This window comes from Cygnus atratus, chromosome 4, assembly GCF_013377495.2.
Source record: "Cygnus atratus isolate AKBS03 ecotype Queensland, Australia chromosome 4, CAtr_DNAZoo_HiC_assembly, whole genome shotgun sequence".
NCBI lineage: Eukaryota > Metazoa > Chordata > Aves > Anseriformes > Anatidae > Cygnus > Cygnus atratus.
The window spans coordinates 2,045,077-2,064,271 of NC_066365.1; the positions used below are offsets into that span (position 1 = coordinate 2,045,077).

Below are 19,195 nucleotides of genomic sequence, written 5' to 3' on the forward strand. Positions count from 1 at the left end.
GCTTTTTTTCCCACATTCCTCTCTATGAATCTCTCTTCTTCCCCCAAAAAAATTGTCAGAGTCCCAAGATCACCACATGAGGGGACAGGGATGGGGACGGGTGAGCCTCTGGGGAAGGAGAGCTGCCAAGGGGAGCCGGGGGTGGCATGGCAGGACCCAGGCAGAGTGTGAATAGCTGTATTTGCACCTGGTCTTGGGTGTGATTTCCAGCTGTTAAAATTCAATAATCCTTCTACATCCTGCAAAACCCTTCTGTAAGTGCATTTAGAATACAATAAATACCCTCTACATCTCGAGTCCCGGAAAGGTTTCTAGCACCGGATGACAGGGACACACAGATCCTCCAGGCTGCACCATCCAGGAACCCCAGAGACGCCGTTCCTGCCCACGCAACAGCTATCCTTGCTTCAGCATTACAAACAAACAGGCAAACAAGCAGACAAACAAACAACCTATGAATGTGCAGGAAGGCTTATGAAAGAAAGTTGTCTGCTCTTTTCCAGCCACAGCACTTTTCTATGCTGTGTGCTGTTAAGGGCTGTACTCGCAGGAGACAAAGTTTTCATTATTTACTCTAGAAAATTACCAGTGAGAGTGGTGTGTCAGTAATTAGCAATATTGTTTGAAAATATATATTAATTAAAATAGGCATGATAGACCCTAATTACCTAAATGGTTACTGGTTTTGATATTAACGATATGGAAGAAATTTCCCCTTCTCTACAGACAGGCAAGCAGTGACAAAATGTTTGGACTCAGTTGACAATATCTTCTTAGAATTAAAATGGGGTGAGGTCATGAAAATGAAGTTTAGCCACATATCATCTAAGTTAATATGCGTATATGGAAATTGCAATAAAACCAAGACTTCAGGAGCAAGGCAAATCCAGTCTGAGTGACAGGTTTGCCCTTTAGACAGAGAAAAATTCTTGACACACTGCAGGTTACAGGATTTACATCTTAATCCTAACTCTGTGTTTTTAATGAGACCTCGCTGGGATGGAAGGCTTCTGCCTATCTTCCAGTTTTGTGATCTTATTGAGACGTGAGTGTGAGGGAAATTGGAGAGAAAAAATAAAGTGATATGATGTTTGTTTCACATACTTTCTTGTACTATATGTTAAGTGATAATAATTTCTCAAGGTGATCTTTCTTCAAAGGAAAATTGAATTGATTTTGCTTAGCCCATCAGTCTTTCTCAGCATACATAAAATGCTCTACATAGCTTGGAAAATTATGTTCTAAAATATAATGACTCAGATTCTATGCTTATGACCTTAATGTTGTCAGTTTAGTGCCAGTTTTTATCAGCTGGGGATTTTCCTCAATGTTTTAACCAGCAGTGGTGTAAATGTCCAAGGTTTTATGTTTTGGTGACTATTTAGTTGTTATGTAGCATGCAGATAGACTGACGTGAAATTGTCACAGGAGTGAAATAATCAATTTATTAAATACCTTGCAATACAAGCTGGAAACCATACCACTATCTTAACATGCAATGCTCAAGCATACAACTTACCGCCGTTAGATTGCTTTATCCTTTCCTTTACCAATGTATGCAGCTATCACTGATAACCACTGTTGTTTTACATCTTCCTTAACACCCAACAAATGTTTCTATTTAAACAAACAAACAAGGAAGGAAGGAAGGCCACTTTCTGGCTATCTTTTATATTACACTCCTGAGCTGCCTGGCACCCAAATGATGCCATTACAGAAGGTAACTCTTAGCAAATGAAGATTTCTAGGAGACTTGTATTCCAACATGCATGGTGTCTAAGTGTACATTGTAATTAGCATGTGGTCAGTACTTTTAGGAAATTAATGGCCTACAACGAATGCTGACGTAGCTGCAGTGCAAAGGAAATATGAGAAATTGTGCCACCACAGACCTGTTTTGTTTAGCTCCAGTCTGGATTAACATTGCATAGGCCACCTATCTGCAGATCAGCCTCTTAACCCGCTGATTTACATTTACAGTGGACTGATTATACTTTTGGTCACAAGTCACTCGTTTGTTCTTTTCTTTCTTTCTTCCTTTCTTTCCTTCCTTTCCTTCCTTTTCTTTCTTTCTTTTTTCTTTTTCTCTTTCTTTTTCTTTCTTTCTCTTTCTCTCTTTCTTTTTTCTTTTTTCTCTTTTCTTTCTTCTTTCTTTCTCTTTTTTCTTTTTTCTTTCTTTTCTTTCTTTCTTCTTTCTTTCTTTTTTCTTTTTTCTTTCTTTTCTTTCTTTCTTCTTTCTTTCTTTTTTCTTTTTTCTTTCTTTTCTTTCTTTCTTCTTTCTTTCTTTCTTTTTCTTTTTCTCTTTCTCTTTCTTCCTTTCTTTTCTTTTCCCTTCTCTTTTCCCTTCTCTTTCCTTTCCTTTCCTTTCCTTTCCTTTCCTTTCCTTTCCTTTCCTTTCCTTTCCTTTCCTTTCCTTTTCTTTTTTCTTCCTTTCTTTCTTTCCTTATACCAGTAGGTTGAGCAAAAAAATGATGCTATTTTCCTGTAATGTTAAGTGAAATTCCTAATGAACATATGAAATGTAATCTTTTCAAATGAAAGGAAACATTAGGTGGACTTGGACTGTGTGTAAACCACTGCGTTCACTTTGTCTTTGAACTGTGCAAGAACATGAACATTCAATCAATAGAAATGTTATTAATAGATAATGGGAAAAGATCTCAAGAGCCACATAATGGAGACATGGAAAATTGATGAAAATAGAGCTTATAACCCATTCAACATTGGCAAGACCAATAGGGAGATAAATGCACTATCCATCTTGCATATGTAGCACGTCCAGATTATGTGGGCTGGTGATTCAAAGCAGACATCTGAGCAGCAAGGACTATCTTTAGAAGCAGTTCAGAGCTGACAACCTAACAATAGAGGTAGATAGCTCATGCAGACTAAACCACTATCTTCTTCTCTGTTGGTTGGAAATATGTCCATGAAAAACTGGGTAGGTGATGAAGACCTTTTCCTCTGTTTTGTTTAGACTAGTCTTATCTTTTTTGTGAAGAGAATAAAAATAATCAGGGATTTAATTTCAGACATGAGAAAAATGGACGTTACTTCTACCATAGGTTAAAATTGGAGTTTCACACTTAATCCTGAATTAGGTCTTAAGAAACAATCAAAAATATTTCTGCAGGTAAGTAAATCCTAATGCCTCCACATCTGGATGGCAAGCAGTATTCCTAATTTTACTTTGTAGTTTAAGCACATTTTATCAAGCCTCATTAATAATCCAAAATAAGTGTGACTTAGAGATTTAGTATATTGCAGACTCTCAATTGGCTGGATTCAAGTCCTGCCATAGATCATAGCAAATAACATGTAGTATCTTTGTCCATGTTATAAAACCATCATGTACCTCAGTACTTAGATACTATTACTAGCATCGCTAGATCATCAAACTCTGATGCAGAAAATTTTAGGCTAACTGTAACAGTCTAGGGAGGAAGGAAGGAAGGAAGGAAGGAAGGGAAAAAATAAGAATGACCCTAAAATAAAATGTGAAACATTTAATAAGATCTTCTTTGTTGTATCTCCTCAGCTGGACACAATTTTTAAAATGAGGCATACAAAAAATTAATATTCATTTTTCTAAATGCATGTTAATTTCTTATTTATTTCAGGCTTTACTAGAGACTCAAAATTTACTGCGCACTCAGGTTGCAAATTTTACCTTCAACCTTGGATTTTCAGGAAAATTTTACCACACAGGTAAGAAGGAACTTCATGCTCTCAGGTAGCTACAGATAAATAGGTGACAGGATTTTAAACCTAGCTTTAAACATGCCCTTTTTAAATAAAACAATAACCCAGTGGCGCAGTTGGCAATCTGTGCTCCAGTATTTTAGCATCCAGGGTCTCATTCACTGCCCACTGGAACAATGGTAGGCTGTGGATGAGGTTCTTAGGAATATGTAGATGTCATTGGTGCTTTTCTGAAAGACGTGTGGTAGTAAACCTTAGGGTTATAAAGGAAGCAAAGGAGCTGCTAAGATCTCCATAATTCTGCACAATGAAGGACAGCAGAGAAGACATACTAGGGTTTTACCACGATGGCAGGTATGATGAAATATAAAACACTGAAAAAAACGTCTCATAACCTTTAAAGAGGCAGAAGTATTTTAATGGGATAAATATGATTTTGCTAAGACTAAAGGTAATCTAGCTCAGCAGTCTGCAATTGGGAGGGATGACAAAGGTAGAATCATTTGATTCAGAAATTCATTCTTATTGCAAGAAAAAGGAAAACAGGATGAAAAGAAATTTGTATTAAATGGATATTGAAACCCTGCTACCTTTGTACTGCACGCAATAAAAAGTTGCACACAAGCACCATGTCTCTGTGAAGATTAGGTGGTTTTACATCTCCTATTTATGACTCCTTTCTCTCTGTTGGTCCATTTCTCCATAGTGTAATGTCCCCCCTTTGGTTTTTTTTCTCCTCTCTCCCTTCACCTTCTCCCTAGGACTTTGGTGCAGCTCCACTCAAGCTTCCTTCTGCTGTTGCTGAGCCACATTGCTCCCTAGTACTGCCAAGGCAAAAAAAAAAAAAAAAAGACATTTTTTTTGCAGACTCACTGCAATGGAAACATCTACTGTCCTTCTCCTTTCCAAGCCTCGTACTGTACCCTTCCCACCTTTGAAGACCAACTCCAAAATTCTCAGCTGTCAACACATTCAGCCACATCTAATGACACTCCTTGCGTGAGTGATGCTAGGGAGGCCAAGAAGCTTATTTAAAGGAGAGGTGGAGGCACTGGAGCAGCAAGAAGATGAGAGAAGTTTAAAAGCTAAGAATGACACAGTCCAAGCTCTAACAGGCCACAAGGTAGCTGTAAAATAGGGCAGCCAGGTGAATGTCTCCCACTGCAGGGTAGGTGCAGCAATACTCCTTTTTTCACCAGTATTTGAATGCGATCCAGGTGAGCCCATCCACCTCTTATGTCTCCATTTCACTACGAATTAGAAGAGTACAAAAGACCCTGGGAGAGGGGGAGATGAGTAATCTTTTGAAGGATAAGTAGAGAGAAGGAAACCAAAATTATTTATTAGTATCACTGTTGCTCTCAGGCACCACTGAAAGTCCAGGATGTTTTCCCCTCATGCAGACACATAATGCTAGGCAACTGCTGCCCAGGAAACCTTACAGACTAAAGATGTAGGTTGCAGAGTCTGAGAAAAATGAGAGGTAGAGAGAGATGGAATTACTTGCCCGGAGTCATATAACAAGCCAGTGGCAGACCTGTGATTATAGAGCAACTTCGGAGACAGACCTTCAGTATTCTGCTCACTTCATCTTGACCTGCTTGTATAGTTATTCCTTCTGGAGATTAATTGGACATACACGTAATACAGCAAAATAAACAAAAATAGCCCAAGGCTCTGAGCCACTCTAAAGCAGGAAAGCAGGACGCTGCTCTATTGTGGCCATCTACAGAGTAAAGCTGGCATCAGTCTTTTCAGTGTCCACCATGGAGAAAGATAATTCAAGGAAGGGAGGAGGTGGGAAAGGAAATAATTTATTACAAATATTACAACATCCTGAGCAGTGGCTGGCACAAAATATGCAGCCTTCCTACCAAATCAACCCCCTGACCTTCCCATAGATTTTTTCTTTGTCAGTCCCAATGGCTTTCATATGCCATTACTGTTTCTTAGTGAAGCCTGTTCCTACCAGTCCACAGGTTTGCTTGCCCAGCTGATATAACACTGACCAATTTCAGATTTACTGCTGCTGTAGAGAGAGAAAATAGGCAAATGTGCAAGTGTGTGTGTGCTCCAAAGGATCTCAAGGCTTACCAAAATAGCACAAAACTACTTAATGAGTTGAAGCATGCCATTGCCTCCATTAAGGGACATGCTGCTCTCTGTACTCAGTGAAGCATCTGAGATTTTAAGTGAGCACTTCATTTACAAGTCAGTGGCAGCATTTTGTCATATCAGCTTAGCGGAACGATTCCAAAGTATTCTCCATGCAATATACAATTTATTGACTCATTATAAATAAAACATGTAAAGGTATTCTTTAATTACTGTAAATGTAGCTTGTTTACCCAGAGAGGCTTTTAGTATCAGGTATTCAACATGCTTTATTAGCGCACTGAGATTGCTGTGCCTTATTGACTTCCTTAATGTGTGATTTTGCTCTCCTTTCCTTGGATCATTTTAAAACTACAGGAGGGAGATGAGCATGGGAATGTGTTGGCAGATTAAACAGTTATACATTTTCATCAAAAGATGTTGCTGACATCTGTACTACAAATACCAATCCTAGTTGGTATGCCTTCATACCGGTACAACTGAAACATTAGCGTCACTGCTCCTCATCTTAATGCCACCAATGTTTTCTTCTGTAGCACAGGTAAACTAAGCACTGTAGACATGACACTGATCGCAAAAAAAGAAAAAGAAAAAAAAAAAAGAATAGAACCTCTTGGTTATACTGTTTTAGCAAACATCTTCCTCTTGTTTATGCTGTGGCAATAGAAATTAAGATGTTCGCAGGATTTGCATTATTTGTATTTAAGATTTCTAAGATTATTGATAGCAACTCCAAACTTAGTTTCAGTTTTGAGCTCAAGAGACCTCTAAGCTACAGTTGTAGCTTTAAAATGTAGTATTATTTATTATGTGCAATCAAACTTTGAATTATTACCTACCTCTGCAAAGTGCATACTGTCTCTCAAAGTAGATATATGTTCACCTCCTTGATTGTAGACCTGTTGCAATTTTCAGATTTCATATAAAAATTAAGACAGGAAGTCACACAGAGAATACTGATTATACAAGAAATTAAAACTTCACAATTCCTTGTTTTGCTTTCAATACTTTGAATAAAGGATTGGGAAAAAATATTCAAACAATATAAGCACTTAATAAATGTTCCATTAAACCCTTGAATTTTTTAAATACATCTACTTAAGAATTTATAAAAATTAAAAAACATTTTTTTAAAGGCTTGTGAAGAAAATTATCCTCCAAAAAGTGAAATCTCCATGAAGTGTTAAACTTCAAACCTTTCTGTTCCAGTTCTGCCATTACAGGGGGCTTTTGTTTGTATAAACTTGAAAGTGTTATGCTTTACTTTGTTTTACCTTTGCTATAATAATATAATAATAATAAAGAAAAACATAAATTGCAAATTTTGATGAATTGTATCTAAATTCACAAATAAATTAGTAGGGAAAAAATGTGATATTAGAATAATTTATTTCAAGAACCAAACTCTACTTTAAATGATAAGATATTAAATTATCCATTGACCTAAATCCTATGTCAAATGATCATAGTTCTTTATATACTTGAAATATGCACTTTTTTTTTCTCTTCATCCCTACCTTCAGTTTTCTAGCTTTGGGTTACCAAAGTGCTCTTCAATGGCTACACAGACTCTTACCCTTTTCTCTTCTTCCTGTTTTGAAACCCTACATTAAGTTTCTCCCCTCTGATCACATTTCCCTGGGTGGGTGCAAGTGAACCACATACCCCAAGAAACAAGAGAGCAGTCATTCAACAGATGCACCATACAGAAGTTTTGCATGATGGAACAGACAGGACAGCCATCGGTCCTTTCTTCTCAGTAAGGAATTACCTAGAAAACAAGGTTGTTTTCTCTTTTCCAGAAGCACTCCCATCCATGGGAGCAACTTTATGCATTCTTAGAACTTGCAGAGTGCTACAGGGGGGAGTAAATTGATTCAGTGACACTGGGAGAAGTAATGCTCTCCTTGTGTAGCACCGTTCTTCAAAATGCATTTGCAGATGTGAAAAAGAAAGAGCTGAAGTTCATGCACATCTCTATGTGTTCCTGCTTCATACCACAGAAGTAAACAGTGACTTCTATGGAATATTTTCTTCCAATGAGTTTTGCAAACATTGAAAGGCTTGTAAAAAGAAAGCTATGTTTGCCTCAGTAGACTGATGTTGACAATTATTTCTTTGGAGCTAAATAAAGGTATTTAAATTAAAATGATAAAGGAGCAAGACAGGAGGCTGCAATAAACTGAATATCGTTCAGTAATTTGAGGGTGAAGTTAGTGAAATGTAAATTTGCCTTCCCAATTTGAAAAAGCACTGGAGACATATGCTGCAGATGGTGGAAGTAGCACTGTATAATTTCTCAAATGGAAGGTTTGCTTTGTTATAACCACACATGCTTGCTTCTGCCTGAAGCAGATACTCTTCACTAACACAGGAATTTTTATTCTTTTTACTTAGAGATTAAATGTGGCAATAATGGAACACTGAACCATAGGAAACAATGTATAGAACCCTTTTGCAATTAGTTACTTGTTTTTTACCTAATCGTATTTGAAACTATTGCAAACTTCTTTCACATTTTACCAGAAATGATCAGATTTCAGTTTGCTGAGGTTTACGGGGTAGCTATAAGTGAAATTGGGTTTTAGCAGGACTCTGGTACACAGCACTCTGCAATGCCATCCTGGCCAGCTACAGCTGTGCAGTACCCACCAGGACCAAGGCAGGTGGGTACAAGTCCATCCAATCCTCCATCTTCATGGGGAGCCTGAACTAAAAACTTGTGTATTACATAGAACAACAATCCGCCCTTAAAATTAAATTCCTGTTAGAATTACTATCAATTATCAGAGCATCAGGAATAGAGAGTCTGCTGGCACACATAGTATTTCTTATTCCTCCTGTGATATGCTATATCTTGTCCGTAGCATGGTGAGAAATCAGAGCCAAAGACATCAGGTTCTATAGCAGCTTCTGTCTTGAGGGGAAAAACAAATAATATTAATAATAGTATGGGCATTTTCTGCTGTTACTTTTCTATTCCTTTTTTTCTTTTGCAGGGACTGAAGAGGAAGATGAAGGCGATGACCTGCTGTTGAGATCTGTGGATGAGTTTTGGTGGTTTCCCCATATGTGGAGTCACATGCAGCCTCATCTTTTCCACAACGAGTCGTCACTGGTGGAGCAGATGATCCTCAACAAAGAATTTGCACTAGTGAGTAAAAGTTACCAGAAGTTTCACCTAGGATACCTTTATATATAACTTGGAAAGCATAGTTATAATGTTTATTTAGCATATATTGTTTATTAAGCGTATATTGTATGTATGCTTACATAGGTATAGAAATAAGGCTGCAAGATTGGAAAGCCAGCCCCAAAAAGCCTTCCATGACTCAAACTTGGGCTGAATTTTGCCATAGCCTTTTTCTCTGGCACAGGCTTTCTGGAGAGGAAGCAGCCCATCAGCCAAGCAACCTTGCAAGAACATAGGGAAGAGAAGCAGTGAAATCTCAGCAGATGCCAGTGGCCTTTTGAGCTTTAGGAAGGGGATTATAGACAGGTTATCAGCTTCCTGAAGTCTGGTGCAAACATCTTCAGAGGTGAGGGAGAAAGTTCCAGTGAACTTTGTGAAATGTTATATACGGTTTGTGAGAAATCTTGAAGCTAATGAGGTAAATAAGTGAAGCTGCTGGATTTCAGAGTGCTTTTTTTAGATGATCTGTTTGAAAATACGCTTTTTACATAGCTAACCTGTTACTAATGTTTATAGATAATGATGTTTCATTTTTGCTTGTTTGTGTTGTTAACTTACAAGAGCCATCGTTCTAGCACTGCCCAGAGGTCAGAGTGCTTGTACTCAGAGGTCATGTGGAAACCATTTAGAGTCCATTCAGGGTAATTCTACTGGGTTATGCAGCATGACAAAGAAAGCTAAAGTCTGTAAATGCTCTCTTTGGAAAAGACACTGTGGTCCTTGACAAGGCACAGGAATGCCAAGTAACCAGTGCTACTCAAAAGAGCAGATCAACACGGTGTGGTTTTCTCTACTGCTTAGGGAACAGAGATCTCAGCCCTTCACAGCTCAGAAAGGCCAGCCAGAAGCTGCCCCTTACCCCCATCCCTCACATAAGCCAAGATGGATCAGGAAACCAAGCAAAGGCAGATGCCTAAACAAGCAGTTGGAAGAAATTTATTCCCTTGTTTATGAAAATATTTTCCTAACAACCTTTAAAGCACATTCATTAAAAATGGCTTAACTGTTTTCTCTTCTCTCCAGACTTCCCCCCTTCCCATCTCCTTCTTCGTAGGGTATTAGCACAGAGGTATTTTGGATGACTTTTCCTTTCCACAGGTCTGTGTTACTGTCAGTTTTCATTCCTGGCATGGCCTGTTCATTCTTTTTGTGTGACCTGGGCAAGCTGCTGCAAAGAGTCCTAAGGGAACTAAATATAGCTGAGATTTTAAATGCAAGAGTAATTTTTAAATAATCTGTATCTCAAATACACATTGTCCGTTCATCATTAAACCTATGGGGAAATTCTACTATTTTCAGGCAAAGCGATGCCTTTTAGGTCAAACCACCTTTAGGAGTAAAATCTATAGTGTAGTCTGAAAAGAGGGCTTGTAAAACAGTGTTTGCAATTTCAGCTACAGAAAGATAAAGCCCATCTCCCTATCATCACTGAAGGGTAGAGTCTCCTTAGGGTGCCTATAAATAAGGGGCTGATGTCAGAGGACGGCTGCTGTTATTACAGCTTTATTTCCTGCTAACATTTGGACAGGGGTTGTACCAACCTCTCAACCTTGAATCGATACGAGCTGTGCAATTTACTTATGAGAACAATTCTTTTCAAAAAGCTTCCTTTGAAGTCCACTCTGTGGGAGAAATTTGTCTTCCTGATAACATAGGTCCCAGCCATGACTCTGGAACAGTTTTGTACTCTCCCCTTCTTTCCCATCCTCATGTCTTATTTGGGAAAGGAGTTCCCTTTTCTACAGCTGCACTTCCATAAGTCTTCCAAAATCAGTGCAAGCTCCTTATTATTCTTTTACTTCACAGCACAGATCCAAATTTAGATTACGGGTTCAGAACAGTACACAGAAAGTCTGCTTGGTGTTATACATCTTATTTGTGCTCTATTATCTTTATTTAGCATTATACTCAGGGGAACACAGCTTGATGTTCATACCATTTTCTCTTGCATTTCCTATTTATTGACTGTATCTCCCCACCTCCTGTTTTAGCTGCAAGTAGAGAAAACACTTTATCAGTTTGTGCAAGGGAAGTTGCAATAATTACTTGGAAGTATGATCACATTCATTCTTCAGCTGATGTATTTATTTGTTCATTTTTTAAACACAGTAAGAAGGTAATGGGGTCTTCAAGATGGGAGAACAAATCATTATACCTGAAAAAGAACAGTCAAGATTGATTTAACATTAAAAAAAAACAAAAAACCACCACAGAACAACAACAAAAAAATCTGTTCATTAAGACCTGTCAGCTCCTCCTGGCGTTTTCATTTTAGAAGAAACATATCACACTGACTGGAAACCTGGACTTTAAGGGCCTGGACTTTAAGATCCAAATCTCATCACAGTCAGCAGTTTCTCCGTGCAGGGGAGTATGAGGCTCGGGAGAGATGTTGTTCACCGGGAGAAAACATTTTATAAAAGGAATGTTCTTCTATGAGTGCTGGGGATTAAAGTAAGCTTAACAAACACAAGCCAGTTTATCTGAAACATAGTATTTCATGGATATTATCATATGGAGCTACAAATGTACATAAGCACAATTTTTACTGGCTCTTGCATTTACACTAGGCATAATCTTCAGGTTGCAGAAGCTTGAGTATACATACAGCCTGCTGAATACAGGCAAGAAATGTAGGTGTTAGAGCTGGCAACTGGATAAAACACTCTTTTCCATTTTACACTGATATGTCTATTCCTCAAAGTGATGCTCTATAAATTGGGGGGTTATAACTGAAGCCTGCCTCAAACAGGTACATCACAAAACACATGCAGAAAGTCAGATATCTAAACAGTTTGTATACATCCAACTAGTTGCCAATTAGGTATCCAATTGCCTTGATTTGCCTTGATTTCAGTTATACCTCTGTGGAGCTAGGGCTTAATAAAATCAACAGTCTTTAAAGGATTCCCTTACTTGTGAACTGCATGCTAATTAAAGGAGACCACCTCTAATAAAAGCACTCTGAATGTTATGTGTCACAGAGACATACACCATTCCTGCTGTTCCACACCTAGCTGGTGAGAGGAAGACATTTTCTGAGATCTTTTGTAAATGCTATTGCCCCACTGCTCTTCACCTGACAGGAAGCACGGGAAGTTTTGCTTACCTGGAACAGTGTCCTTGTAAAAAAATCCTTGTCCATGCATGTCTGAGCAGTGGTCCTGCAGCTGCCACCACCCATAGCTGCATCTCCACTGCCCTTGCTGCCACATCTCGTCTCAAGCATTCGCAATATCCTCAGCCTCAGAGGAGCATGCAACACCAGCAGAACATGCTATAAGAACAGGGAATAATGACAGGAAACAAACGCCTGGTAGGCTTTCAGGCCACCTCCCAGGGTGCTGCTATTTCAGAGGACATTTCACTTGTGTGGGGAGGAAGGCAGCCTGAAGCCTTCGTACTCCCCTATTAATTCAGTATGTTCGTACCTTCATTCTTCTCTCACTTCTTCTAGACAAAGAGCAAAGTCCCTTTCTGTAGATTTCTGTCTTCATCTCTGTTACCCATCAGTGCAGATTTACACCAGAAAGCCTAAACCATTAGACACTTCAAAACACAAGAGCTTTAACTCTGGTAAAGTAATTTGCAAACTACCCAGAACTTTGCTATCCTAATGTGTTAATACTTCTGTAAATGTGGATGGTATATCCACAGCTAAAGGAAAATTACATTTATTTTGATTATAAGTTTGTTTTGACATAATTTTTGTTGTTGTTTTGTTGTTGTTGTTTCTTCTTCTATTAGAGGAACCCAAAATCCTTTACAGATACTAATGGATTAAGCCCTGGATTAAGCTTTGCAAACTGATAGCATCTCAAGTACTATTATTCTTGTATTTTTATAGGCTATGCAATTGATACAGAGCTAAACAATTGTGCAAGCAGAAGTCTCTTGTAGCACATTCAGAAAATAAAACAAATCAAGTTCTGATTTTCACTGCCATCCTTTAATCACAAGATATTCTTCCTCGCCCTCTTCTGCATCTTTATCTTAGAAAAGGTAGAATATTTTTAATGCAAAGCCTGTAGCTCTTTATTTTGTCCCTTGATTTGTTTGCTCAGTAATTATCTTCTGTGCTCATTTGTGAGCACATACACCCAAAGCATGGTAGAGATACAGCAAAAATTATCATCAACTGTAAAAACGGAGCTATGATCTGATATGAACAAGTGAGATACACATACACAAACAAATCAATTCAGAGAGATACATATACAAAACAAACAAATCCATTTAGACCCTCTCTAGTATCCCTCCTTGGATTCAATTTTCTGTTTCTAAACCAACCAGATTCACATTAGCACTTCCTCAGCCTAAAACTCTTGAACTGCCCAAACCACAAAGAAACCATGGGCTTTTAATATACCAATTAAATAACAAGAATAAAAACACCCACGACCACATATGAAATGCAAAGCTCCTACATGTGATGAAAGAGTCTAATTTGTCCCATTATTAATATCTGTAGTTAATACTAGGAATTAGAAATGCTCACTAGAGATTGCCTCTAAAAATATTCTGAAAGTGTTCTGCATATATAGGATAATGTTTCCCTGTACAAACAGGATGAGATTTATTCTGCCTAAGGTTCTTCCTGAATTGTCGATCTTCATTAGTGTTTTTATCCATATCAGGAGCATGCTTTGGAACAAATCACTAGAGCTCCTCTCCTTTCTCAGCTTTTGTTAGTACCACACACAGACAAGGAGCAGACTTGGAACAGGAGTTGTGGTGGTACCTGGCAGACTGCTGTGCTGTCCCTTCCCACGTGGCTGCCAGTTCTGTATCTGACAGCGACAGCAGAGATCCCGCTTTGCTTAGACCCGACAGGCACCCTACAGCCACTTGCCAAGTGAGCACACAACAGAGATGCAAAACAAGTACCAACATACAGAGCTAGTAAGAGGTTTGTCACACTTTATTGCAAAAATACTGGGGTAGAACTAGGAGCCAGGATTCAGTTTGATAAATCCACAATTCTAAACTGACCTAATCCTATGACAGTAATCCATGGCAAAATATGTTTGTCCACAGCATGCTCCTCCACCATGTAAAATAAAAACAAGCTCTGCGCTCTCACAGCTAGTGCTCCAGCAGGCCACTGACCCCAGACAGTTTTGTTATAGTTATAGTCACTCAAACCTGACATACCCTTCCATAAAACTAAGAAAAATATTTTAGCTTTGCACAACTTAAAACCCCGTCTCTTGATAATAATCACCTTTTGTTTGGTGAATCATTTTGTCTAGCTAGAGAGGTTTTAAACAAGATTTTAACAGTTTAGAATTGAACTGAAATTAAAAGATGAAATGTTTATTCAATAAAAAATTATCCACAAACATAAACAACAAGAACAGAAATCATGTGTCCATTAAGGCTAGAATACCACACATTTTTATGATTGCTGACAAGCACATAGTGAAATCATTTATCAAATAAAAGAAACTAAGTATTTTAAACCTACACAGTAACATATAATCTCTTACAGAGAATCTCACCCATCTGCAGCAATATTGGAAATATATCCCAGTGCTAGGAATATGCAAAGCTTATGTAAATCTTAACTTTGGAAGATAACATCTTATGAAGTCCTACATTTATTCCATCATCTAGTGTTGAACAAAGTCAAAAATTTTAGCAAACTTGCCTGAGGTTCTATTAACTTTTTCACCTAAGAATTCTTTACATCAAAGAGAATCCTGCAGTTCCATTTACTGTATGAAAAGATCTACAGTAGACATAAGATTTACTGAATTAAAAGGTTAGTGTGGGGGGCTTTTCTATTCTCTCCCATGTAATGGGAGTAGTAGTAATGTCCAGTACCAGATGTTTCTGTAAAACAAATCAATGGTGGTCTTTAAAAAAATGAATGTCAGTTGTCTTATAGCACGTTTTTTGTTTTTGTTTAATTTTAGTTCTTATTGTGCTTCAACAAGGAAAAGTAATATTTGGCAGAATCAAAAACTGTGTCTCTTTCTCAAAAAAACATCCTGCTAATATAAATAGCCAATTTTCCTGGCACTGTTTTTTTGTGTGTTTTTTTTTTTTTTTTTTAATTAAAATTTCCAACATCTACTCACAGAAAAAAGGCTATAGGAACTCAAACTTACATTTTGAAACTACACCTACCCCTGGAAAGCAGTGCTAATTCTGCATCACCTGTCATCCATTCTTCAGCAGAGACTTTTCCAAATGCAGAACAAGTACACGCAGCACATGCTGACGTGGCGAATACAGCTTATTTCTGTACAAATAGGAAGGTCAAAAGTCTTCACTTGCTTGAACAGAGATGATAATTGAGAGAGATAAGCAGCCTTGGCAGATTGCTTCAGCCTTTCAGATCACCTGTGGAAGTACCTGTCTTGCCAATGGGCTCTGGGTAAGGAAACTTTGAAGTGTGTGCAGACAAGCCAGGCTGCACTGGCAGGACTGTGAATTTCCAATTCCCAGTGCTCTGGCTTGGGTGCATCAGCGTGAGTATGAGACGATGGCTCTCTGGGCTCTGCCACATGAATCAGCTGCTGCTGGGGATGGGCTGGCCACATGCAGGCATCAGAGGAAGAGTTGGGCTGGAATTAATCTAATCCATACACCATGTCCTCACTGGTGTCCAAAGGACATGAGGTGTGCTCCTGGAGAGCATCTTCTGGTCAGGTCTAGACCTTAAAACAAGGCAGGTCACGTGCTCTCAGAGCACTCCGTGATGCAAACCAAGACATGGGAAGAAGTAGAGATGCCCGAGGGAATTTTTGCCAAAATTGCAGCAACTATTTTAATAATATTCTCCCCTATCTCCCAGGTTGTAACAGTGATTCTCCTTTAATATTGAACTCATCCAGGCATCACTGCATCTTCAGCTTACGCTGTCACTTAAATTACAGTTGGAACTCAATGCACAAGAGAAATAGGAAAGCAAATTTAACCTGTACAAAAATAATGGCTGTGGTCCCAGCTAAAGCATGCTCAAGAATGTGATACTGTTCTTCTCAGTGCCAGAAAGGTCCAGAAGTTTTCCAAACTATGCAAATAAATGCACAAGGTCTTGAATGTAAAAATAACCTGATGAAATCTTGTAGGAAATTGTTCCTTAGAATAGACAAAATAAATACTCACTAATGGCATCTCCCATTTTGTGTGACAGTTTGGATCAAGTCCTTCTTGGAGTCAAATGTATGTTCCCTTTTAACACATTAGTTCTCAATCCTAAACTAAATTCAATAACAAAATAAGAAAAAGGAAACAGAGCAACAGAAATCAGTAAAAGAGGATATATATTTAATTTACCCAAGTAAATCGAACATGGAACTGGTCAAAGAAAATCTGATTATGCCTTAGTTTTTCCTTCTTAAAGTTGTATTGGGTGTCTGAGTGACTGACAAGTATTTATGTGATGAACTAAGTAGTGCCCAGGTTTATTCAGAGGCTAATTAGCTTTTTATATTGAGAACTTACAATATGCTGCCTTATTTTATTTGTGAATGGTAAATTACCATTTCACCATTCTGTTTCTACAGCAATACCAGCTGCAAATAGTAAGTAGATAAATAGGATTTTGCATGTATTCATCCAGACACCTACTGTTGGACATATTCACAGCAGTAGTCATTAGCTATATCTCAAGACAGTCTTGCTTTACATTTGTGTATACCCCCTAACAGGTTTTGGTGAAGGTTGGCAGATTCAAGTCAGTACACTATATCCAACTGTAAGCATCCTGTTATTAAATAGCCAGACTTTTCAAAATCCCTTAGATATAACTTATTCCTTTATACATGTTTAAAGAAAAGAGAAAAAAAGGAGTTGACACTTCTTGTACAGCTACTCATCATCTCACCCTTAAACTGACTAATGTCTTTCAGGTATGTAACATTAATAAGCAGAAATTATACTTTTCTCTCAGTAAATTACAGAAGAATGAGTTTGGGTTTCTTTTCACATGCCCCTCCTCTCCCCATCATCTGGTAACCTAAGATACTTACTAATAAGCAATGGATAATTTTAAGTGGTTGCATTATGTGGTGTATGAACAAGTGTTCCTCATAGGGTTAATTTAATTTTGTCAATGACCCAAAAGCCTTTCTTTGCAAAGTACTTGAAGATGCCCAGCAGAATCTGCCACTGCCAGAGTTAAAGTAATTAGATAAAGTTATTAGATAACATGGGCAAAAGGAAGGACAAACAGATTATCTCATTTTTAACCATTTTCAGCTGTATTAGTTATATATGAGCATAAAATGGCTGATGTAGCTGTTCTCCTGGAAGGAGAAGGGAGTGATTTTAGTGAGCCATAGGATAGCAAAAGAGAGGAAGTTTTGCAACATTGAGAGCTGAGGCCACGGACATTGTCCCACACCGTGTGGTACTGGGAGTAAAACAGATGCAGTAAACACCCAGAGCACAGAAAGTGATCCAGCAAGAGCCACAGCAGTGCGACAGCCTACAGATCTGGAGATCCCATGGGAGAGCTGAAAAGGGCTTGGAAGTTGAAGGGTGGGTCTGAAGGGGCAATGGAGAAGTGGCAGAACATAGCCTTTCTTCCTGGCTGGTGACAAAATTCTGGGTGCACTTCTGAACATCACTCAGACCAACAAAGTTAATGACCTGATCAAATAATTTGATCTCTTAAAAACATCCTAGTCTTTAGAGGTGGTTAACTGACCCCATCAGATGGGGTTTTCAGACAGCCCATGTGAATGGGAGAGATTAGGAGCAGAACAAAGGCAGGAGCTATTCGTGAGTGAAGGCACATGCCCAGCACACAAGTACACTCACATTCAAGTGACTTTCTTAATTCCTTCTGCCTGCATATAATCTCCTCACTGTTCCATCAGAATATACTTTCAAGATAGCCTATAGATTATATCCATGAAAATGCACATATTTCCTCATAGAAACTGAACTGAATAAATATGTATGAAACAAAAGATGTCTATCAGTCCAGCATTTTTGCTACTACCCTAATGCCATGGGAAAATATAAGCAGATTCAGAAGCTATTGGGGATATTTGGTTTTTGTTTGGTTGGTTAGTTGGTTTTGAATCAGCAAGGTATTTTGCTCTTACTCTGGTAACAGGAAACAAAAAATAAATGCCACAGCAACAAGTTTTTCTGCTTACTGCTCTAATGCCATTTGATCACTTACTAAATAACTAGCATCAACTTCCTGGATTACCTTTAAAAAGAACCAAAATAATAGGACATCTTAAAATGCACGCAATATGTAATCAACAGATAGGCAAACCTATTCCATATAACAGTAACACAATGTAATCCAAAAGGATTATTTATCATTCTGCAGTTATCAAACTGTAATTCCAGTTCCCTCCATCTCTCCCCCGTTTTTAGCGTGTGCTACATACAAATAGATGCAAGGCTGTCCAAGGACAACAGCTTCTCTGATGCTGAGATCTGCAGGGGAAAAAAAGAACTTTGAATAATTGCGTGTTCTTTTTCTGCTCCTAAATATATCCCTCCCTCTGCTGTTTTGCAGGAGCATGGCATACCAACTGACATGGGGTACGCAGTGGCTCCGCATCACTCCGGGGTCTACCCAGTTCACATCCAGCTATATGAGGCCTGGAAGAAGGTCTGGCACATCCGAGTGACCAGCACAGAAGAATATCCACACCTGAAGCCTGCACGGTACAGACGGGGCTTCATCCACAATGGCATCATGGTACACTACATTTCCATGCTTCATAGCAATACTACTTTAAGTGACTCAAAAGTATGCTATTTTTACCAAATGCTTCAAGTTTTACAGCAATCATTAAAATTCTCTGTGATCGAGGACTTGTAAAGATGCCAAAAGAGTGCATTTGTTATGCAGCCAGTTTAAAAAAGTCACACAAACTCAGGCAACTGCATATGTAATCCTCAGAAACTAAGTGTATTTGTAGCCCAATCAACTACCAACCATCAACTGAAGTATAAACGCATATTTTGAAATTCATTAAACTGCTTAAGACCTATGTTTCAAGGTCTGGTTCATCTTTATGCATGAAAGGATTAGAAACCTACCACTTGGGAAGATGAACAGGTGGAAGTAACCTCCTCCAGCAAGCATGGCACTCCTCTGGGGCCAAGGTTTCTTTTAGGAGCTGCGCTCCTAAAGCTCCCAAGAACCAGCGACCAGACATGTGCCTGACTCTTCCACACCATGCATTGGGGTGAGAAGAGAGA

The 19,195-nt window shown here is 38.5% G+C and overlaps 1 protein-coding gene across 1 annotated transcript in view; it reads left to right on the top strand.

Annotated features, from left to right (window-relative positions):
* LOC118244864 (bifunctional heparan sulfate N-deacetylase/N-sulfotransferase 4) overlaps positions 1–19,195 on the top strand; it is an 85,212-nt gene that overhangs the window by 26,200 nt on the left and 39,817 nt on the right. Inside the window, exons 2-4 of the mRNA XM_035540247.1 lie at positions 3,621–3,708; positions 8,817–8,971; positions 18,504–18,689. Of these exons, the coding sequence (XP_035396140.1) occupies positions 3,621–3,708; positions 8,817–8,971; positions 18,504–18,689 (429 nt within the window). The remainder of the gene's footprint in view (positions 1–3,620; positions 3,709–8,816; positions 8,972–18,503; positions 18,690–19,195) is intronic.